Below are 22,897 nucleotides of genomic sequence, written 5' to 3'. Positions count from 1 at the left end.
TAATAAGGTCATACATGTACTGAGCGCCCAAAGCAAGTTATCCTCTCTGGGGGACAAAGAGGATAAGGGGTGGAGAGTAGGGGGGGCAGGGGATGAGTGAAGGCTGGAAAGGGGCTCGTTAGAGGCAAGGGAGGGAAAGAGAGAATAAAGACCCTTAAGATAAGAAGAACCAAATACTGGACTCTACGGGGGGAAAGTACCGACAGCCCGCTTCGGGCTGGGGGAATCCGAGAGCCACGGAGGAAGGAAAGGGTGGTCCGCCCCGCCCCCAGCAAGCCCCTCCTTCCGCCGCTCGCTCCGCCCTCCATAAAAAAATCAAACCGGTAACCTCTACCCGGCCGCCTCCCATTGGTCACGCGAATGAGCGAAGCCTGCTGGAACCAATGGGCCGCGGCCACGGCTTGGCGAGCGCCTTCCGGCCCGTCCCCGCCGCACCGCCCGGCGCCTGCCTCACGGGCCGAGGGCGGGACGTGGGGCGGCGGGGGCGCGGCGCGCGGAGCTGAGGCGACGGTCGGACTGCGCGGCGGCCCGGGAGCTCGGCATGGCTCGCTTCGTGCTGGGTAGGCGCTGGCCTCCTCGTCCCGGGGGACCGCCGGGGAGGCCCGGGGCAGGGCGGGCGGGCGGCCTCGCGGGGCCAGGGCTGGGGTGGGGGATGCGGTCGGGGCCGCCCCTCGCGCGGGGGTGCGGGGCCCTGCCGGTCTCGGGGCGCGTGCGGAGGGGAGGCAGCGCGGCGGAGCTCCCGCAGCCCACCCCGGGGAGCGAGCGCGACGGGGTCGGGGAGTCCCGGGGTGGTGCATCCTGAGAACCACCGGGGAGCCCCGGGCCGAGGGGGGCGGCGGCGGGCCGGGCGAGGGTGAGGGCCGGGAGCTGCGTTCGAGCCGTGCCGAGCAGCTAGGACTCGATCCCTGGCGGAGGTGGAGCCGGGGGCGACCTGAGAGGGTTGGGGTCAGGGGTCCCTTGTCCTGGGCCCGCCCTCCTCACCCTGGCGTGTAGACGGCACGGCCGCGGGGTCCTCACCCTGCAGCTCGTCCTCACCGCTTGTTTAATGCCGTTCCCACTAATTGAGAAAAACTGAAATATCAAAACCCAGCCCTGGAAAAGGCCGAAGAGTTTGCTTTAGAAAGGGAACGGTGCCTTCCCAAAGCGCTTCAAGTGTGAGCGAACTTCTAAAAACTAAATGGGACGCAGACCACCATGAATTATGTAAATCCCTGTTTTAGAAACTGTGCAGTGAGTGGGGTTGAGGATCCCGACCCCTTTCTGGCTCGCCTTGCTCCCCGCCGAGGCGCTCTTAACCTTCGTTACCTGAACGCGCTGGATCCAGACCGCAGAGTTTGAGCCCCAGCCGGCCCTGCCCCGCATTTCCTAGCTGTGTGACGGCGAGCTAGTGACTTAATCGCTCTGGGCTCGTCCTCCCCCGCTGGGTGGGTCTCAGGATGCACGAGTTCACATGGGTCTCGAGAGCAAACAAGATGTAAATATTTGCTGTAGTACAGAGAGAATGTAGAGGAGGGGAAAAGATTCTAGTCTCTGTTCAGTGTCCCTCGGGTGAATTCACACTGGGCGCAGAAAGAGTCTGTGATTCTATCATTTATTTGCATAAATGGAGTCAGACCTTTTTGGGAGCCCTCTTGGTTTCTAGATGAGCGCTGTGGGAGCGTGTACTCTTGGTGGCAGGTGTGGGACAGAGATGCTACTGATGGGGATTTATGACATCCTTAACTACTGTGGAGGAATAATGGGGAGCCACAGATGGCAAAACCATCTGCTCACATAGATTCTAGACACTTGGATGTTCCCATTTCCCATTGGTGCTCATTATCAGTGAGTGGAACGGCCATGTGAATTTTAGAAACCGAACGCTATTAGTCGGCATTGACCCAGTTTATCATCTTAAGTGGCCCGGAGTGTTTTGTTTGTCTTCTTGAGGGTTTTCATAGGGGGTAGTTAACATCTTTTAATCTGTTTAGTATGGTTCGATTTTTTTTCCAGCCCTATGTGGTCATATTGCCTTCTAAGGAATGTAAGTCTCAAATCTTTATCATCAAGACATTTCCACTAGAGAGTCATTTATAAGGAAGGTGGGGGGGGGGGGGCTCTCGTGAGAATTCAGCAAAACTTAAAGACAAAAAGTCGGGGCGCCTGGGTGGCTCAGTTGGTTTAGCGTCCGACTTCCGCTCGGGTCGTGATCTCACGGTTTGTGGGTTCGAGCCCCGCATCGGGCTCTGTGCTGATGGCTCGGAGCCTGGAGTCTGCTTTGGATTCTGTGTCTCCCTCTCTCTCTGCCCCTCCCCTGCTAGCACTCTGTCTCCCTCAGAAATGAATAAAAACATTAAAAGAAATTTAAAGACAAAAAGCCTAGCACTGTTACTAGGAGGAAAAAAAAAAAGCAGCAGCCCAAGTCCAAGTTATACTGAGTGTCGGTAGCCACGACCATCTTTGTATCTAAAGGAAGCACATTCCTGAGGTGAAGTCGTGGTCCATCCCTTTGGTGACTCCAGCCTGTTGTCCCGGATTGGCAAGGGAATGCAGTGAACCTAATTCTCCTGCCACAATCTAACTAATGACCCTCCTTGGGATTATACTAATGCAGTCTCCAGTCCTTTGGTTTAAAATGTGGGTTGCATAACCGTGTTCTCTCTCTTTCTAATTATGTGGCCTTAGGCAAGTTACCCTTTCTGTGTCTCCATTTCCAGGTCTAAAAATGGGCATGATGATACATACACCACATAGAGTTCTTAAAATGAGTTAATATATCCTAAGTGTTTACGCACTGCCTGGTGTGTAGTGTCATTTAAGTGTTATTCTCAGTTAACATGTCAGTTTCTGGAGGGTAGTTGGATAGATACATACATCAAAATGTTAGCTATGCTATACCCCCAATCCCTTTGTAAGATTATCTCTTAAGGAAATACTCATATTTATCTGAAGGGGGGAAGAGTGTAAGGATTTTCAGCATTGGCCTGTTAATAGTGAAAAATTGGAAAGAAATTCTGTTAGTGGTGAATGGGCAATGTGATATAGCCTTTAAAAATGGTTATACGGGGGGTAAAAAGTAATCCATAATTATGTGAAAACTTATTTTGAGTGGGGAAAAAAGGCTACAAAAAGGAATGTATAGTAAGATCACATGCATATAAATATAATAATAGTTTTAGACTTCCGAATAGCACAGAGAAGTCCATATGAATATCACCAAAATATTAATTGCCCATTCCAGTGGGACTGTTCATGGGTTTTCTTTTGCTTTTCCATTTTTGAAAATTTCACATTGAGCTTAGTGTATTGAACAAGTATTGATTTATGTTGATTTTTTACAAAAAATACACTTTAGAAAGTAGATCTCCATGGAGGATTTTCCAGGCCCAGTCTTAACTTGTAAGCTTATTCAGAATTAGGATGGTCTCTGCTTGTTCTTAATTTACTTGATGCGTTAAATATGTCAAACTCCACTTAACCTTTACTGCAGCAACAAAAAGATTATCAAGCAGCACAATCCAGTAGAGATATGCAAATTTTATATCTAATTTTAAATAGTCTCGTAGCCACATTTCAAAAGGCAAAAAGAAACAGGTGGCGTTAATTTTAACATATTTATTCCCCACTGTATCTCAAATATCATTGTAGCGTGTAACCAATATCAAAAATATTAATGAGGTACTTTTTTTTTTTTCCCCTACCAAGTCTTCAGAATTTAGCACTTTGTATACCTTCACTCCATGTGGTGAGTGGTTAGCATGTTGGACAGCGGCAGTTATTAAGGCAACCCCAGTTTGGTTGGCCTGACCTCCATCCACATGCACTCTTTCCCACCTCTCAAAGTGGAAAAGGGGGCCATCCTGCCCCAGGCTACCCCTGCCACTGACTCTGGGTTCCCTCCCTTCCGGATTCAGATTCCAGGCATTTTGTTTCATTATTCCTCTACTTTATCTTTAGCCTCTCCCACTCCACATATTTTTTTCCCTTCAAGCTCAGATCACTCTCATCTTTAAAAAGAAACCTTCCTTCTGCCCCACATTTGTTTGCTCTCTTGTGCTCTTTATAGTGAAACTTGTTACAGAGTTCCCTTTTCATGAACTTGTTCCCTCCTACTGTCTCCAGTCTTTTGCAGATTGGCTGCTGCCTGTTTTCACTCCTCCACCTCAGCCATCCTGGGCTCTGGGGATCCTCTGTCATGAAATCCACCAGATCATTTTCAGTCTCCTACTTGACCTCCCAGCAGCGGGTGTTACTGCTGGCCATTCCATCTTCCCCTGAGTTTAGGTGTGACCCCACTCTCCTGATAGTTCCCCCATCTGCTGTCCACATTGCAGCCAAAACGCCCTTTCTAGAAAGCAAATCTGGTCATACCCCCTGCAGGATAGCCTTTTAGTGGTTTCATGTCCCCCTTACCAAAGTCCACAGTTTTATTTCATATGAGGTTCCTACATTATTAGCCACGTCTATAAATCAAATGCAGTGTTCTTGAAAAATAGAATTATGTTGTTTATTCATGCCCCTGACATACCGAACCATTTTATCCTGAGCTCTAAAAGACAACATGGTTTAATGGGAAGAGCTTGGAAATAGAAGCTAGAGACAGCAGATGGGTCCCTAGAAGTGCCTTTGTTTCCTTATTTACAAACGAGGGGCGATTCCTACTCTTAGTTAGTAATGCTGTGAAAACCCAAGTGGTCCAGTGTATTTGCAGTCTTTTGAAAGTGGTTCCGTAAGCATAAGGTGAAATATTTAGCAACAGAACAGTTAACACTGGTGTACATTCCTTCCAGAAGAAATTTACCATTGGGTTATTCAAAAAGGTTCCATTTGAAATCTTCCAAATTCTGTCTACAGAGTAAGCATATGAGCACGTGACCACAATGGCATACCCGTCCGCTGCCTTAGGACACAGGTCCGCCTCATCATTTGTTGCATCAGTAGATAAAAAGAAAGAAGTTATATGATCATCTTCACAGATGCTAAAAAGAAATAGGTAGAAATTTCTTTAATATCCTAAAGTTTATCTGTTTCAACTCAAAAGCCAGCAAATGAGAAAATACTAAAGTCAAGAACAGTCCATTACTTAGCATTGTTCTGGAGGTCTTAGACAATGCAATTAGAAAACAAAGAAATCATATGTTTAAAGGCAGAATTGGAATTTTGATAGTACTACCAACTCAAAAACGTTTTGAGTTTTTAACATATTTCTTTTTTTTATACTTATTTATTTTTGAGAGACAGAGTGAGACAAAGTGAGAGTGGGGGAGGGGCAGAGAGAGAGGGAGACACAGGATCCGAAGCAGGCTCCAGGCTCCGAGCTGTCCGCACAGAGCCCGACGCGGGGCTCGAACCCACAGACTGACCTGAGTCATGACCCGAGCCGAAGTCGGACGCTCAACCGACTGAGCCAGCCACCCAGGCGCCCCTAGGTTTTAAGATATTTCTAAGTCCATCTGGAACTTGTTTTCCTATATAATTGTTAACAATTACGTTTTAAGTTCCTACAGTAGCCAACAAAAACGCATTTGGGCCACAGTGTGTGTGGCTAAACTCTGCTGTTAATAAGACAATAACACTCCATCCTTCTTTTGTATATCATTTACGTGAAAAGTCTTTGCAAGCTCATCCAGCAGCGTTGCAAGCGTCTGGTGACTGCCATACATAGTGTGAGTAGAAATAAAAATATTTGTAAAAACAAGTATTGCCCTTGATAGAGTCCCAGTTTAGTAGACAAGACAAATAATTAATTTTTCCTTCAAAGGAAGCTTAATAAAGATACTGTACTCGGGCGCCTGGGTGGCTCAGTCAGTTGGGCGTCCACCTTTGGCTCAGGTCATGATCTTGGGGTTCGTGAGTTCGAGCCCCACATCAGGCTCAGTGCTGTCAGCGTGGAGTCCACTTCGGATCCTCTGTTCCCTTCTCTCTCTGCCCCTCCCCCGCTCGTGCTCTCTCTTGCTCAAAAATAAGTAGACGTTAAAAAAAGAGAGTGTGCTAATATTGCAACTGAATAACACAAAAAAATAAATGCTGTGTGGATTACTCGGGGTCACAGGGTAGCCTCCCAATTTTTCGGTGTCTTCGCCCATAAAATGGCACGAATGCTATTACTTCACGAGGTGATTGTGAAGAATGAAAATGTTAATACATAAAAAGCACCTAAGTTAGAGAGCTTTTTCGATTGCAGCTCAAGAGATGAGAGTGTGGATCTCTTTCCTACTTGCTCTGTGCTGCACCGGTGGCAGTGAAATTCCAGGGGCTGCCACAGCAACAAGGGGGATGGGCACTGGGGGGTTAGAAAGGACCTGACCCAGGCCATCCTCCTGTGTGAAGAACCTTGGGCAATTCAAGAAGACGTTTCCTGCCAGAGCTTGAACCCTGTCATTAATGGTGTGCCTTTTGTCTTTTACTGCAGGTCTAATAAGCTGTACCTTCTTTCTAGCAGTGAATGGTCTCTATTCCTCTAGTGACGATGTAATTGAATTAACTCCATCAAATTTCAACCGAGAAGTTATTCAAAGTGATAGTCTGTGGCTTGTAGAGTTCTATGCTCCATGGTAAGTATAAAGCACTTGTGGATTATTTGTGGTACTTTATAAAATTAGGAATATTATATAAAAATGTGATTTTATTTAGTCATCTAGTTTGTCTAGTTTACTGCTTGTTTAAAAGAAGTAGAGAGGAAAATGGGGGATTCCACAAAGTATTGTCTGTTAAAGGCCATGGAGATTGAATCCATTGGGGGGAAAAAGGTTGAAGTAGCTAATTGTTGCAAGAAAGAAGAAAGAAGTATTTTCTTATAATTTTAAGAAGATATATCTCTGTAATGAGGTAAGTAGGGTCTTGATGGAAGGGAAACTCCTTTATGCTGAAAGAATATTGGGCACAGGAAAGGGAAAAGCTAGTGATTGATTCCATTCTGTTTCTTGAAGAAGAGAGTGGCTTCTAGAAATACATAATTTTAACAATCTGATTTACTTTAAAAATTCCTCTCTTGACTTACATGCATTGCTGGAAAAAAACCCTTGTGGAGTAAAGATAGAATTTTCATTGAAATTAACGGTCACAACTATATACAGTCAAAATACGGTATTGCACTAATTGTTTATGGAGTTAAACGTATAATGCAAACAAAACAAAAATGCAACAAGTAGAAGTGCAGAGACTGGTTAATGGAACCTGCAAAAGGTACCCGAGGCTGTTACTTCTATAAACCAGCGGGGCCGTGGGCACTCAGGTCCGGGGAGGCCTGAGCCCCAGCCAGCTGTATCTGCAGATCAACTGTGCAGTGATCTGAGATCCCGATCGTCCTTTTAGATGTGAGCTATGTCCCCTAAGCTCACATAGGAGGTAGTGAATGAAGTTATTACAAATTCTTCTTACCTGAGTGGGTGCACTTCAGAGTATGCCTGATGAGAGGTTTCCTTTTATTGCTTTAATTTTTTCTCTGCAAGACCATGAAACAGTTTTGGAAACTCAATGCCGGTCCTTGTGGACTGTTTTCGCTTAATGTTCAGTGTAGCAAATTAAGGTAATACCCTCTGCTTAAAAATTTATGTTACCACTTTGTGAATACTGTTCATCCTAATGCCTTCATCATTTTTTAAAAATTTTTTTTTTTAACGTTTATTTATTTTTGAGACAGAGGGAGACAGAGCATGAGCAGGGAAGGGGCAGAGAGAGAGGGAGACACAGAATGTGAAGCAGGCTCCAGGCTCTGAGCTGTCAGCACAGAGCCCGATGCGGGGCTCGAACTCACAAACTGTGAGATCATGACCTGCGCTGAAGTCGGACGCTTAACCGACAGAGCCACCCAGGCGCCCCCTTCATCATTGTTTTTTAAAGCTTCTCTTTGTTTTTTGTTTGTCAAATCCAAATGAGGATTCTGTGTGGAATGTACGAATTGTAAATGTACGAACTGTTATATTGTTGAATGCCTTTGTATGCAGTTTTTGCAAGTTTGATTTTTTTTTTTTTTTATCATTTATGGCATGAGTAATTTACATTGTTTTGGGAAGCTTCGATATGAGAGAATATACCTCATTCCAAAATGGAATCAAACAGCATAATTGAGAAGGCTGGATCTGGATCCTGTAGTTAATTGTTTTTGTGACATGGCACTTGGGCCTCCCAGTGTTTTGGGTAAGAGGAGGTGTCATTAGAGCAGGTGCCTTTAACCTCTTCTTGTGCTCAGACTTGGCAGCTTGGTGAAGGCTTTGAATTCTTTCCAGAATAAAGGTTTTCCTTTTCCATCTATGGAGTAAAGCATATAGGATCACAAAGGGAACCTAAAACATTGAAATAACATTCACAAAATACTAAAACAAATTTTGATGTGATTATGTAGTACTCTTTTACTGGGACAGTAAATACCAAGCTCCAGCAGCAGATGTAACACCTAGACATCATAATTTTGAAATAGCAATGGACAGAAATGAAGTTAAACTGTAGTAGCGATCTGAAAGGGGCTGAGTTTTCATTTGTGACAAAGTCAAATGCTCATGGTGTGTTGTTAATGTTTATAATTGAAGGGAAGTCTGCATTTCATTTACAAGTTAGTGAAGTAGGGGGGGCCTGGGTGGCTCAGTCGGTTGAGCATCCGACTCTGAATTTCAGCTCAGGTCTTAATCCCAAGGTCATGGGAAAGAGCCCTGTGTTGGACTCCAGTGCTGAGTGCGGAGCCTGTTTAAGATTCTCTCTCTCTTCCTCTGGCTCTCTCTCTCTCTCTTAAAAATACTAAAAAAAAACCAAAAAGTGAAATAGAGGTGTTTTTACCCCCACCAAAAGTTCCTAGAGCCCCTGAATTTTTATACACCAGTCCTTCGGGGTTTGGACTGCAGGAGAAGAACCCTTGGGTCAGAGGTGTGCTGTACCTCGACTCGTGCGGCATTTCTGTCGGTCTTTACTACGCTTAATATTGAAATTGAAGGAGTATGGACTCGGACGTCTCCAATAGGAGTCCTTTCATAGAATAAACTCATTGAAAGAGGCACAAAGTCCTATAAAATTTTGACCCCCAGACTTCTAAGTAGCTCACCCGAACTGCAAAAAACTACTATATGTAAGTATGTAAACCAGCATCACAGGACATTTCTCAGAAGATCCTGACCTTTAAAATACTGGATTAAGGTTAGGCCCCTATGGAAGGGGCCACCAGTATACAGGGATGAAGAATGTGGGACCTGGAGGCACATAGACCTATGCAGCAGCTCTGTGACCAGATGACTTGTGATACTGGGTAGGTTTCTTAACTCCTCAGCCCCTGTCTCCTCATCTGTAAGAGGAAAATAGCAAGGCCTGTCTTCAGTGATGTGCTGACGGAATGAAATCCTGTATGAAGGGCTCCTCTTGGTCTGGGCACCTGGCATTTACTCATTAGGTTCTTAAAAACTGAATTAGGAGACTTGACTTTGTCAAAGAAACAACTAATCACCTATGGATAAACTAGCTTTAGTATCTTCATGCAGTGGATGTTACTCAGTATTGAAAATGAACAGTATAACTGCAACCTTGGTAAATGGCATGAACGTACCAGGTTTTTGTATATATAACTTTTAAAAGCGCTGTCTGTGTGTGTTATGTTTCACAATAATCTATTTCAAATACTGTAACGTGAAGGATTTTCTTTTCTTCTTATCTCTGTCTCTTGCTCGCTCCTGTTCTTTTATCACCATCTTGTGGTATTGAATACTTTTCAGCTTGCTCGGCATATAAAATTGGGATTACGTGTACATTTTTAACCCCACGTGCTGCTGTGGGAGCCAAAGTGCATTGAGATTTAGGCTCTAATTCAGATACTTCATCTGTAAAATGAAAAGGTTGGACTAGTTCAGGGAATATGAAATCTTAATGGGCTTAAAAATCACTGGTTGAACTTTCTAAGATGTAGGTTCCTGAACCCCTTCTCTAGGTGTTTGGATTTCATGCGGCCTAAGAATCTGCCTTTTGCCTAGGCTTACAACTCAGACCACACATTGGGTCACACTTGACCAGATGAATGCTAAAGTTCCTACCCAGGGATAGAGTTACAAATGATGGTTTGTCTAAACTCTTTAAACATAATTTAAACAGTAGCTTGGGGGGGCACCTGGGTGGCTCAGTCAGTTCAGTGGCCGACTTCAGCTCAGGTCACGATCTCACGGTTTGAGTTCGAGCCCCACGTCGGGCTCTGTGCTGACAGCTCGGAGCCCGCAGCCCGCTTCGGATTCTGTGTCTCCCTCTCTCTCTGCCCCTCCCCCATTCACACTCTGTCTCTCTCTCTCTCTCTCTCTCTTTCAAAAATGAATACATGTTAAAAATTAAAAAAAAACCAGTGGCTTGGAAACTTTTAAAATTAGTATATGAAGAGGAGTGATAGTAGAATCCTAAAATGGCGAGTTCCTTCACATCACCGATCACGTTTCACTAGCGCATGTGTTCCCTGCCAGCAGCCACCCCTGTGCGTGTCCCTCAGTAGAGTGTTGGTAGAGTATTGTTGAATCGAGGATCGAAGACTTGAACCGTTGCCTTATTTGTGCTTTTATCTCCTCAAAGGTGTGGCCACTGCCAGAGGTTAACACCAGAATGGAAGAAAGTAGCAACTGCGCTAAAAGTAAGTTTCCAAGACGCCCACATTCATTCACGTGCGTGTGTATAATAAGTAAGAACGCAGCCGGGCTTAACGTGCCGCCGGAAGTTCATTTGCATGTTGGAGCTCAAAAACCTTGTTCTGGTGCCGAAAGCATGTAGGGAGCAAAGGGATAGTACACTAACACATGTAATTCTTACGTTGTCTATTTTTATTGAGTCAGTTTTCCGGATTAATGACATAATCCTCGCGGTCTCACTAATTCTCGGTGCTGCAGAGTCCCCTCCAGAGCTCCGTCCATTTCTCCCGTCATTCCACGTAGGCGTGACTTCCCAGGCTACAGGTCTCATTAAATCTGTCTGTAAACCTAACCTTGCCCTGTATCATCTTGGAGTCTACATGAGTTCAGTGATGGATCTTTGTGGAATCTGCTCCAGTGGAAAAGAAAAATTGATAAAACTCTTATATTTTCACAGGATGTTGTAAAAGTTGGCGCAGTTGACGCAGATAAACACCAGTCCCTAGGAGGTCAGTATGGTGTTCAGGGATTTCCTACCATTAAGATTTTTGGATCCAACAAAAACAGACCAGAAGATTATCAGGGTAAGGACTTTTCCTAACTACTCTATTCCCCTGGTTGGAATTTTAATTTCAACAAGTAGGTAAAAAATAGGAGCAAGGGCCTGTTTGTTTTTGTAAATAAAGGTTTTCAAAACAGTCACACCTAGTTTCATGTCGTGTGTAGCTGCTGTCACGCTGAAGGGGCAGAAGCGAGTCGCTGCAGCAGACCGGGTGGCCCGCACCCCTCAAAATCGTTTGTGTTTGCTGCTTTACAAAGAGTTTGCCACCTCTTGGTCTAGAGCGCAAAACCTTCTCTTTTTTCCTAGTACATTTGTTTTCTTTTTTTATTTTGAGACAGAGAGAGAGAGAGAGAGTGTTTGCGAGTGGGGGAGGGGCAGAGAGAATCCCAAGCAAGGCCCCTCACTGGCTCATTCCCACAAACAGCGAGATCATGACCTGAGCCAGAATCAAGAGTCAGACACCTAACCTGCGCCACCCAGGTGCCACTCCTAGTATATTTCTTGATTTGGCATATTTCCAAGTAGATTGGTAGTAGGGTCACCGGTTCCGAGGATGGAGGTCTTGGCCCTTCTGTATTAGGAAGTGACACACGTGGTGATGTCAGCCGGGGCCGCAATCCCACACCATCTGAACATATACTGCGTGTTGCTCTACTGTATTTTCTTTCTAATGTCAGGGCTAAAAGTGTGCTCAGGTGTTTTTCTATCTTCCTTGGCAGTTTGGTAAGAAACTATTTAAAAAATGCATGGAATTTTCTAGAGACATTTTATTAGAGTTTTCCCTTTGAATGCTAAAGACAGCGTGGCCCATATTATTCGTACGTTTTTCATACCTTAATAGCCCCCCTGACTTTTTCTCGAGTGTATAGTTTTTGGTTAAACTTCTAAAGGCTGTTGTCATTATTGAGTTTCAGTACAGTGTTTGTTACTTCTTAGATTAGGAGAGAATTCAGCTAAAGAACCTAAAACAGCCCAAGTATTGTAAGCAAGATAGAAAGAAGGCGCCTGGATTGCTTTCCAGTTACTTGGCTTCAGACGTTTCATATCCTACTTTTTCTACAGTTTTTTCTGCTTGTCATCATAGAAATAGTTTCTTCTGGGGAGCCCGGGTGGGTCAGTTGGTTAAGCATCCAGCTTCAGCTCAGGTCATGATCTCGCGGTCTGTGAGTTTGAGCCCCGAATTGGGCTCTGTGCTGACAGCTCGGAGCCTGGAGCCTGCTTCGGATTCTGTGTCTCCCTTTGTCTCTGCCCTGCCCCCGTGCACCCTCATTCTCTCTCAAAAATAAAAAAATAGAAAGGGAGAGAAGTAGATCAAAAATAAACTAGAAAGAGGAAGGAAGGAAGAAAAGAAAAAAAATAGTTTTCCTGTATTTCCCTCGATGTAATTTGTATTTAGAAACGTCCCCTGCGTTTTTTTTAACTAGATAATAGGCTTATTTAAATCTGTATACATGTTACACGTTCAGTAGACATTTGTGAGTTTCTCTCATTTGTGGATGGCATTAGTAGGTGAACAGGATGTTTGTGTTTAATAAACTAAAACTGAAGGAGAGGATTTGGTTTTCCAAGGGAAAAGTCAAGTGCAGTGTGTATTACAGGGAGAACTTGACTCTGTGTTAAATACCCATGTGTTGTTGGGTCTGTTCAAACATCAGATAAAGCTGACAGAAATCTGACAAATGTAAAGGGCCACGGATAGGCACACGGCCCCCACCACCCATTCGTCTGATTGTCCTTTGTCTTCTGTAGGTGGCAGAACTGGCGAAGCCATTGTAGATGCTGCTCTCAGTGCTCTGCGCCAGCTCGTGAAGGATCGCCTTGGGGGGAGGGGTGGTGGATATGGTTCTGGAAAACAAGTAAGACTGTGTGATGTCAACTTTGAATGTGTGTGATGAGTTTGACGCCACAATATGGACTCTTTGTAGAGGATAGTTTTTGGGTGGGTTATTTTTGTTTTTTGGGGTTTTTTTTATAGTTACTAATGTTTTAAATTAGTGAACTTTCAGTTAAAAGATATTACAAGGTTGGATCAGCTCATGCCAGAGGGAATGAGCCACCTGGCTTGTTGATTTGGCCTCCTCAGAAGTCTCTAGTCCCAGAGCATCTGGCTACCACTATAGGCCAAGAATCAGGCCACAAGATGGGCTTCCTCAGCCCAGCACTGAAAGGGAAGAGTTTGGGCTGTAGAGCGAGCTCTCGAGAAAGAGCTTCAGACCGGGAAGCCAGGCTCTGGGACCGTTTGGCATTTGTAGTTCCAAAGTGGGGAGAGAGAGACCAGATCGGCTTGGGGACAAAGAGAGATGAAACCTGAATGACCTCTTGGCCTATATCTGGCAATCAGCCTGAAATTTTGGAAAATTCAATCTCAGTGGACAGGGAAGAAGAGAAAAATTCCTGTTCCATGGATTGGTATTTTAGATGCCCATGTAGGAGATGTGAACTTAACCAGATGTTCTTGTGAAAAGGCATTAAATTCTTACAAATGAAGGTAAAATGGCCCTTCGCTCTTACAGAGACCAGTAAAAGTAGCTTCTTTATACAGATGTAGAATTTACCCGAAGATTCCGTGCTCTTGGCTTTTGGCCCAGGCATCCGAAAGCAGTATAGTGAAACTGCTCCTTAGGTTTGCTACTCAAGAACACTCTTTGAAAATAAAGAATTAAATGTTACTTTTAGCTCTCTTGAATGGTAGAGACTTTCTCTATGGAAAGGTAGTAACTGGTTACGTTTAACATCCTGGGATGAGGAAGCAGCTGTGCCCAGTCGGAACTAGAGTAGAATCGGGTGGTTCTGTGAGCCGTGTGGGGGTTTCTCTTAGCACGACAGCAGGCGAGAGAATTCAGGAATATTCATAGCTTACACTGGAGGTGCTGGTGATTGAAAGTAAACACTGTTTGACAAGTGATAATAATATTAAGGAATGACCCCAAGTGTAGTAGAATGGTTTTCACTAGAAAGAAGAACTCCAAACTTCGTTAAGATGCAAAAGAGATCATTGTCTGTTATCTATTTAGAATAAGAATAGCGTTCTTTCTGGCCAAGTGTAACTAAATGTTTAATGTCACATGCGACAGGGTAGAGGTGAGAGTTCGAGTAAGAAGGATGTAATTGAGCTGACGGACGACAGCTTCGATAAGAATGTCCTTGATAGTGAAGACGTTTGGATGGTTGAATTTTACGCTCCTTGGTGTGGACACTGCAAAAAGTAAGGGCCTTTTACCAAGTATTTTGAGTCCCAGTGCTTTTAATATATTCACCTAGCTGGCTCTGAAAAAGCTGACCCAGACGGCAGGTCAGTCACCAAGATCTCCAGGAAGGCTCTGACGCCGAGTGAATGTTAAACATTGGCATTGGTGCCGAGTTTCTTCTGTCACAGCTTCAAAGATTAACAGGGACCTAGCGCGGGGGAGGGAGTGACAGAGACCTGGGAAGTGAATGTGAAAAGACAGCATCACATTGTACGCAAAGCTACGCACGGTGGTTTCCAAGCGCGGTGTGACTGGATTGGGCAGAGATGCGCGTCTCGGTTAAAGTGTTCGTGCTGACGGTCAAAACACACTTTTAAAGTGCAAATATCTTTCCATAGTCTTGAGCCAGAATGGGCTGCTGCAGCCACAGAGGTAAAAGAGCAAACCAAAGGAAAAGTGAAGCTCGCGGCTGTGGACGCCACGGTTAACCAGGTTCTAGCCAGCCGGTATGGGGTGAGTGTCCAGATGGCGAACGTCTTTGAGGAGTACATGCTGTTTTCAGCTGTGACTTCATCGGGTATCCGGGCTTCCCTGTGTGGTAGGAGGGGAGATGTTTGGCCATTTTGTAATGGAACTAAATTACCTTATTGTTAAAACTAACGAGTCTTGAACTCAGGACTGACTCTCTCTCCCTCTCTCTCTCTCTCTCTCTCTCTCTCTCTCTCTCAAGTCCAATATCTCACTGTTTCTGCTGTGTGCTGCATGTGAATTTTCAGCTTGCTCAGGCTCTTACAAGTCACTACTAGTGCTTTTGAAGTTGGTCTGCTTGTTCTAGAGCAGATAACGTTGTATTCAGTACATATGGAAGGTTTGAATAATACTCCGCTAAGCCTGGTGGGCAGGCTGTTAAAACTGCCTGATCAACAGACCTCTGTGTATCCTCCCTGATCACTGATGCAGCCTCGGAATATTGTTCTATTAAATTCCCTATAAGGTAGCCTTAGAACCCGTAAAGATTATTCCTTATTAAATATTAGTTTGATTTTATACTCTTGTCTTTTCTAATAGATTAGGGGATTTCCTACAATCAAGATATTTCAGAAGGGGGAATCTCCTGTGGATTACGATGGGGGGCGGACGCGATCTGACATCGTCTCCCGGGCCCTGGATTTGTTTTCTGACAATGCCCCACCTCCTGAGCTGCTTGAGGTAAACCGCTTCCGTCACTCATGATCAGAACCGACCATGTCTGATGGGGGAGGCTCTCACACAGTAATGACACTCCTTTGGTGTCTCCAATTGGACTTTGTCCCTTCTCTTTTAAAATCCTCTCTTTAAAGTATTATTGGACTTTCAAGTGGGGAAAACCTGCCTGATAAACTGCTGCTTTTCATAATTTTAGTACTACAATCCTTACATTAGGAGGACGAGTGTGCCAAGCTTTTTAAAAATAGAATGCGCCTGGCCACTCTCTCCCCGTTGTCTCAGCCGCAGCTGCTGTTTGTGGAGCACCTAGTCATGTGACAGTGTGACAGCATCATTCTGCTCTTACGGATATTTTCCATTCAGTTCGCACATGAATGCCTAGAGGTAAATACTGTTTTTATCTCATTTTATGTGAGGAAACAGAGGCACAGAGAGCCTCAGATCCCCATAAGTATATAATACACATGTGTCTGTCTAGCTAGGTGATTGTCAGAGCCAGGCTCCTCTGAGGCTGTCTGCTTTTGGAGCCCACGTGTGTCGGCAGGTGCCGAGTCAGCACCGGGATGGCCCGGGGACAGACCCGGAAGGCCAGCTGTCCGTGGTGCCGTAGCGCGAACCTGGAGTGTCAGGGGGAGTCGCTCTGTCTCTTGAAGTCTTTGCTCTTCATTGAACGTGATGATACCGAGTCTCTGTCGTCAGGCTCACCTTTGGGTTTTGTGTCCGTGGCCTTCCAACCACCCCTTGTGCTCTGGGCCCACAGATCATCGACGAGGACATCGCTAAGAAGACCTGTGAGGAGCACCAGCTGTGTGTCGTGGCCGTGCTGCCCCACATCCTGGACACGGGTACGGCGAACAGGGGCGCCCTTCTCCGTGACTGCTCTGTGCTGCCTGCTCTGAGAACGCTTTCTAAGCTGATGAATGTTTCGGATTCTTTTATTTTTACCTTTTCAAAATTTTCTGTTTAAATTAGGAGCTGCTGGCAGAAACTCGTACTTAGAAGTTCTTCTTAAGTTGGCAGACAAATACAAAAAGAAAATGTGGGGGTAAGTTGCTGAACTTACTTTCTCAGTATGATTTGGACAGGAGAGCATAGTGCTACCCGGATACTGTCTGGTTCAGGGTGCCTGGGCGGCTCAGTCAGTTAAGCGTCTGACTCTGGCTCAGGTCATGATCTTCGTGGGTTCGAGCCCCGCGTCGGGCCCTGTGCTGACAGCTCAGAGCCTGGAGTCTGCTTCGGGTGCTGTGTCTCCCTCTCTCTCTGCCCCTCCCCCGCTTGTGCTGTGTCTCTTCTCCCTCAAAAGGAAAAGAAGTAATGCAAGTCTTTTACCTGTCTGTGCCACAGTACCTTTTCTCATAAGAATCATTTTGTTTTATTTTTTTTAAGTTTATTTTGAGAGTGCACGCATGAGTGGGAGAGGGGCAGGGAGAGGGAGAGAGAGAGAATTCACGGAGCCCAGCTCGGGGCTCAATCTCACAAACTGTGAGGGCATTACCTGAGCCAAAATCGAGTTGGACTCTTAACCAACTGAGCCACCCAGGCGCCCCAGATACAGGTGTGCTTTTAAAACAAAGTATGTCTGCTTCTTTCCGATTTAACTTTTTGTTTCTCGTCCTCTATCCATTGCTGTCTCACCCTCCTCAGGCCATTGCTGTCCCCCTCAAGTGACCTTGTGCCCCCTCCCATTAGTTCAACAAAGTGTGGTGTGCCTACAGAGCACCGCATTCTGGCATCCTTCTCCCTCACCGTTGTAGAAGTTGAGTAAGAACTGTGGCTGAGCATTGTTACAGGGATTGAATAATGATACACCAGTAAGACTTAAGAAGAAGTTATCCTACTGGCGAACGTGCCCAGTTGTCCAAATGACATTAGTAGGATTTCAGGTAATAGAGACAGAAAAACCAGCAGGTTTAGTGGACAGTATTTCGGAGGCTGGGAGCAAACCGTATATAGATTTGGGAGACTTCTGGGGGTAGAGTGTAGGGAACATCCAGAATACATTATTTTTGTATTTTATTTCTGTTTCTACATCCATTTCATTCCATAAAATGTTGGGAGTGTAATCCGTTTTTGTTTTTTTTTTGAGTATCCGCTGATTCGATTCTAACTACTTTGAAAGGGATCTTCACCCTAAAACAAGCCTGTTTTTCTAGGTGGCTGTGGACAGAAGCTGGGGCCCAATCTGAACTTGAAAATGCGTTGGGGATCGGAGGCTTCGGGTACCCTGCCATGGCAGCCATCAACGCACGCAAGATGAAATTTGCTCTTCTGAAAGGATCTTTCAGCGAGCAAGGCATTAACGAGTTTCTCAGGTAATCTCTTGCCTCCTTGAGTTGTTTTTGTTCTGTGGCGTGGGTTCGAAGCTAGGTTTACGTAGACCAGGCAGCGCGTGGAGTTAGAGTGCCTTTGGCATTCCGGGGAATTAGGTGTTTGAGTTCTAAGTCATCGTTTTTGCGCTTTTGTTCTTTTCCGTGGAAGCATTCTGTAGGGGAAGAGGCCACCTTGCTGTTGCGCCATGCAACTCTGATCTCATGCAAGTCTCCTCTGGGCTGGTGGCAGCCCTCCGCCCCCCCCAGCATGCTTTGTGCCTCTCACCTCAGCTGACGCGGCTTCCGTTTCTGGCCGGTAGCGGTAGAACGTGTACTTCTGAAGTGATTCCAGCAACGCGCAAACAACATAATAGGTTCTGAAACTCAAAACCAGTTGATAGAGCTCTCTGTCTTGCCCCGGCCATTCAACTCCTCCAAAAATTGATTTGATCATCTTTCAGGTAAATACGAGGCATCGACACTGTGCTAATTCTCAGGTGTGCGGTAATTTGGTTCATGCCTCGTCCTCCTAACTGAGTCTCACAGGCACATCTCTCACAGACCTTCTCTCTGCTTACTACTACAGGGCCTGGCTGATCGGCAGCTCTTGGTAAATAGTACGTTTTTTGTATGGTTTATGTACCATCTACTGTATTCTCACAATAAATGTTATTAAGAAAATGATAGAAAATACACTCACATTACTGTAAAATTCTGCGAGTGGACTTGTATGGCTCACCCCACGTGCAGGGGTCAGCTGTGCTCATCAAATGTCATCCTTTTTCAGCAGCTGATTCCAATGTCACAAATCGTAAGAAATTTGTGAGAAAATCGTAAGAAATGTTTGAGGGGGATCAGTGACCATCAGGTTGAGCCTGTGGACTCACTGGAAATGGCAGGTCTAACTGCGGCTTTGATTCTATTCACATTTCTTTTCAGCCAGTTTCCCTTCTCTGGTTTGTTGTTTGTCGTGTGTTTTGTGTCTTAGTACGGAGGAGGTGGCTGGTTCGCGGGAAAGCTGCGGACAATAGCGTATCGTCAACTTGAGACCATCGCTGTTGCGCTGGGGATCGTACAGGCCACTGGTTCTCCAACTTCGTGCCTTAAAGGCAGCAGAGAACCTCAGAACCCACCCGGTTACCAGTGGGGAAGAGGACGCGGTAATGGGTCGAAAGGAGACACAGTGGGCGACAGTATACTTGTCTCTAGTCCCGCGCGCCTTGTTTTCGGACGAGACTGGACATGTGCGCAGCTTGTCGCCGGTAGACGGTGCCAGGCCCGCCAGGGAGTTGGTGTCCACGTCCACCAACGTGTGCGCTTGGAAACCACAGACCTGAAGCTGAGACGGACTGTGATGAATACATTGGCAGTAACTCACAGCTACAGTCAACCCAAGACGAGTGTCAGTGATTCCTGTACCTCTCCCTGCAGGCGTGTCATTTGAGCGTTCCTTTCGGTGTAGCAGCCGAACGCACGAGTACGTCATTGTGCGTGATGCAGCCGGAAGTGAAGAAAGGACTCGAGTTTCACAGAAGTTCATTGTTTGAAGCAGCAGCCGTGTTTCTCGGGGCTCTTTGAGAAGAGACGATAGCATTTAGCCCTGCAAAGAGAATGGGGGCGCAGGGGAGGAGCGGGACTGAGCTGTTAAAACACTTTTTTTTTTTTTTTTTTAAACAATTGAACCCTGCCCTCAAGGCATAGTTCCCTTAGAATTTTGTTCCTTTTTGGGCGCCTGGGTGGCTCAGTCGGTTGAGCATCTGACTTCAGCTCAGGTCATGGTCTCATGGTTCATGAGTTTGAGCCCCGCATCGGGCTCTGTGCTGACAGCTCAGAACCTGGAGCCTGCTTTGGATCCTGTGTTTCTCTCTCTCTCTCTCTGTCTCAAAAATACATAAACATTAGAAAAGAAGAATTTTGTTCCTCTTTAAAGGAGGCTTGGCATCTTTCCATTAGTCCTTCTGTTTGCTGCTGCTGAGGACATTAAGTAGGAATGTTGGGGCACCTGGGTGGCTCAGTCGGTTGGGCGTCTGACTTCGGCTCAGGTCATGATCTCACAGCTCGTGAGTTTGAGTCCCGTGACGGGCTCTGTGCTGACAGCTCAGAGCCTGGAGCCTGCTTCGGATTCTGTGTCTCCCTCTCTTTCTCTACCCTCCTCCACTCATGCTCTGTCTCTAAAATAAACATTAAAAAAAATTTTTTTAATTAAAGAAAAAAAGTAGGAAGGTAGCTGCTTTCTGAGCACCGACTCCCTACATCTCGGCATCTTCTTGATGAAGAGACTGATGTTCAGAGATGAATAATCGGATTAAGGGTCCCAAACCAGTAAGAAGTAGAACCACTGGCTTGCCTTTGACTACTTGCATGGGTTTGTATTTCTTATGTCAGCCAGAGCTTGGGTTGGCCTGTGCCCCCTCACGGCAAATGGAGCCATTCTGGTGTAGGTTTTTGATGGACTACGAGAGACACAGGTCTGACTCGCCGTGCCCAGTACCTCTTGACCCTGCACGCGCATCGGCGTGGAGGCCAGCGTCCTGCCCTGTGTTACACTTAGAGCTCAGCAGATGGCGGTGGAGCGCGGCTCTAGAGCGTGTGGATAATCGGTTTTCTGAACGTGACTCCTCTTCGGACATCAGGGTTTCTCGATGTTGGCGCTTGTGACATCGTGGGCCAGAAGTTTGTCCTCTGTGTTACCGGGTGTTTAGTACCTGTCCTCTAGATGCCAGTTGCACACTGTCCACATACACACACAGTTGTGATCATAAAGATGTCTCCAGACGTTGTCACATGTCCCCTAGGGAGAAACTCGCTCCGTTGAGAACCACTGATAACACGTCATAAAAAACGCAGGGTAGCCAAAGGCAGTGGATAGAATTCCCCCCTTTTCCTCCGAGCCAAAGAACCGTCAAACACACGTGGGACACTTCCACTCCTGTCTCTTTTCCTCTCTTCCCTGTAGTCCAAGCACCCTTCACCATCTGGAAACTTTTTAAAGAAGGCTTGCTCCCAGTCTGGCAGTTGCCTCTACATCTTTCTAATGAAATGTTTATCAGAATTGGTCAAAGGCAAGACCTAATACGCCCTGTCACCATAGAACTCTTTCTTCTGTGTCTTAAAAGTCTGAGGTGAGGCTTGCCGCCATCCCCTCTAGGTCTGCCTGTGGGCTGGTGTTAAGTGCTTCTGCTCGCTATTGGAAGTCTGGGGAAGGAAACCGAATTTTCGTTTTAAGATGCCATCTTTCATAAAGTGTTTTGGGGGTTAGTCTACAATTTTGTTCATCAAACGTTTTGCCTGTGTTCTACGTGAATGTTGATAGGTTTTGCGTACTTAAATTTGTATTCTAGCAAAATAAGTTTATTTTTCTTAATTAGCAGTAGTAACTAGCTTTATCTGATGCCAAGACCTTAGTCATTTCATGCCTGGTTACGTTGTCGTCCTTGCTTGAACGGATAGTACTGTGCGGGAGCAAGACGTGAGAGGCACCTGTGCAGAAACTTAGCAGGCAAGTCATTGTTTTAACACGTCGTGTCTTCATCAGTATGTCCTTGCTTTGGTCACTGTCCCCTCAGGGAGCTCTCTTTTGGGCGCGGATCCACAGCACCTGTGGGAGGTGGGGCCTTCCCCGCCATCAGCACCAGAGAGCCTTGGGACGGCAAGGATGGCGAGGTGAGTCCCCAGGGCTGGAGGCCACGCGCGTGCGGGACTCATCACGGGGTGCTTGTCCCGCCTCTCCTCACTCTCCCCGGCCCAGGGCGCCTTTGCTGTTTGTAGGCCGAGTCCTTTCCATCCGTGGCGATGGTGTCAGAAGTGCCATAACCTCGCGAGCCTTTCAGGGCTGCGTGACAGAGTCTTGACAGACAACCAAGATAAATTTCAGGAATGAGGTTTCATTCCTGATGCTTACCGCTAAACGGAGCATTTCACCCGGAATCCATTTACTTTGTATCTGAGAAGCACAAAATTACAACTTTGGAATTATCGTGGATTCTGGCACACTTGCGCCCCTCCCCCCTCAAAACGATGAGCTAAGTAGCTGTCGGTGTTGAAGAGGTAGGTGATCTGTTAAAATCCTACCTCACCTAAGTTCTCGGCTTTTCCGGCTGTAAAGTGATAGGCAAAGCTAAAAGCGGGAGCCAGATTGGGGCAGAACCGGCTCTGTGATCCGGGGTGTCTCTAGAAACTACCTTGCTCCTCCGCCGTGAGCCCGCGAGCTCTCCCAGCTCTTCCTGCAGGGCCTAACGAGTGGCTTTGTTTCCCAGCTTCCCGTGGAAGACGACATTGACCTCAGTGACGTGGAGCTGGACGATTTGGAAAAGGATGAGCTGTGAGAGGCCTGGCACAGACTTCAGTTTTCTTTTCTTGGGAGCAGATTTCCCCAGCAGTGAAGGAACGTTCTTCACGATCAGATGAATCTACCAGTGGCCTTTTTAACCAAGAAGTAGCACTTGATCGGTCATTTGAAAACACTGCAACAGTGAACTTTTGCATCTCAAGAAAACAATGAAAAATTCTATGAATTGTTGGAGCCGGTGAATTGGGTTGTATTCTGTCAAGTAATATTTTGGAGAAAACTGATGGGCTGTTGAAATATTTTTCCCTCCCTCTCTCTGACTGCTGCTTGAATGTTCTTGGAGGCTGTTTCTTATATATAAGTTTTTTAATGTGATTCTTTCATTTGAATATTGATGGCTTTTTTCCATTAAAAAATAAAATAATATTTTGGACAATGCCAATATACGTATGAAATTAGTGTCCACATCATAAATTTAGTAAATTTAGCCAGTAAATTGATACCATGAAGGGATGACCCTGATGTCTTTCCTCCCTATAAAATACTTGTGATTCCAAGGACACCCTTTGGACGCCTGCCACAATACGGATTTTTACGTGTGTCCCGCAAGCCAGGTGCCATCCGTGGAATGTGAAATGTAAGGCGAGTTTACGGAAAGAAGGATGAAAAACAGTGGGTTGTCCGTTGAGAACGACATTTCGTGCCCAACATTTTGTCTTTGGGCCATCCCCACTGACTTAGGAAATCTAGCTGGTTATACGGTCAGCTCAAGATTTTTAATG

The 22,897-nt window shown here is 45.9% G+C and overlaps 1 protein-coding gene and 1 long non-coding RNA gene across 2 annotated transcripts; one reads left to right on the top strand and one right to left on the bottom strand.

Moving 5' to 3' along the window:
- The first annotated feature begins 427 nt into the window (after window positions 1-427).
- Window positions 428-22,557, top strand: PDIA6 (protein disulfide isomerase family A member 6). The gene is made up of 13 exons (XM_047845151.1): window positions 428-560; window positions 6,392-6,533; window positions 10,510-10,567; window positions 11,020-11,146; window positions 12,874-12,980; window positions 14,199-14,329; window positions 14,711-14,825; window positions 15,381-15,521; window positions 16,279-16,363; window positions 16,491-16,563; window positions 17,672-17,830; window positions 21,394-21,490; window positions 22,084-22,557. The coding sequence occupies exons 1-13, from the start codon at window positions 542-544 to the stop codon at window positions 22,150-22,152; spliced, it is 1,323 nt and encodes a 440-aa protein (XP_047701107.1). The 5' UTR covers window positions 428-541; the 3' UTR covers window positions 22,153-22,557.
- Window positions 4,875-8,102, bottom strand: LOC125158282 (uncharacterized). Its single transcript, XR_007149313.1, has 3 exons — window positions 8,016-8,102; window positions 7,360-7,423; window positions 4,875-4,958 (listed from the first exon to the last, which is right to left on the bottom strand). It is a non-coding gene; the product is annotated as an uncharacterized LOC125158282 (long non-coding RNA).
- Window positions 22,558-22,897: the final 340 nt, after the last annotated feature.

This window comes from Prionailurus viverrinus, unplaced genomic scaffold (assembly GCF_022837055.1).
Source record: "Prionailurus viverrinus isolate Anna unplaced genomic scaffold, UM_Priviv_1.0 scaffold_33, whole genome shotgun sequence".
Taxonomy (NCBI): domain Eukaryota; kingdom Metazoa; phylum Chordata; class Mammalia; order Carnivora; family Felidae; genus Prionailurus; species Prionailurus viverrinus.
The sequence above is the reverse complement of the archived record's forward strand: the minus strand, read 5'-3'. Positions and strand labels throughout refer to the sequence as shown.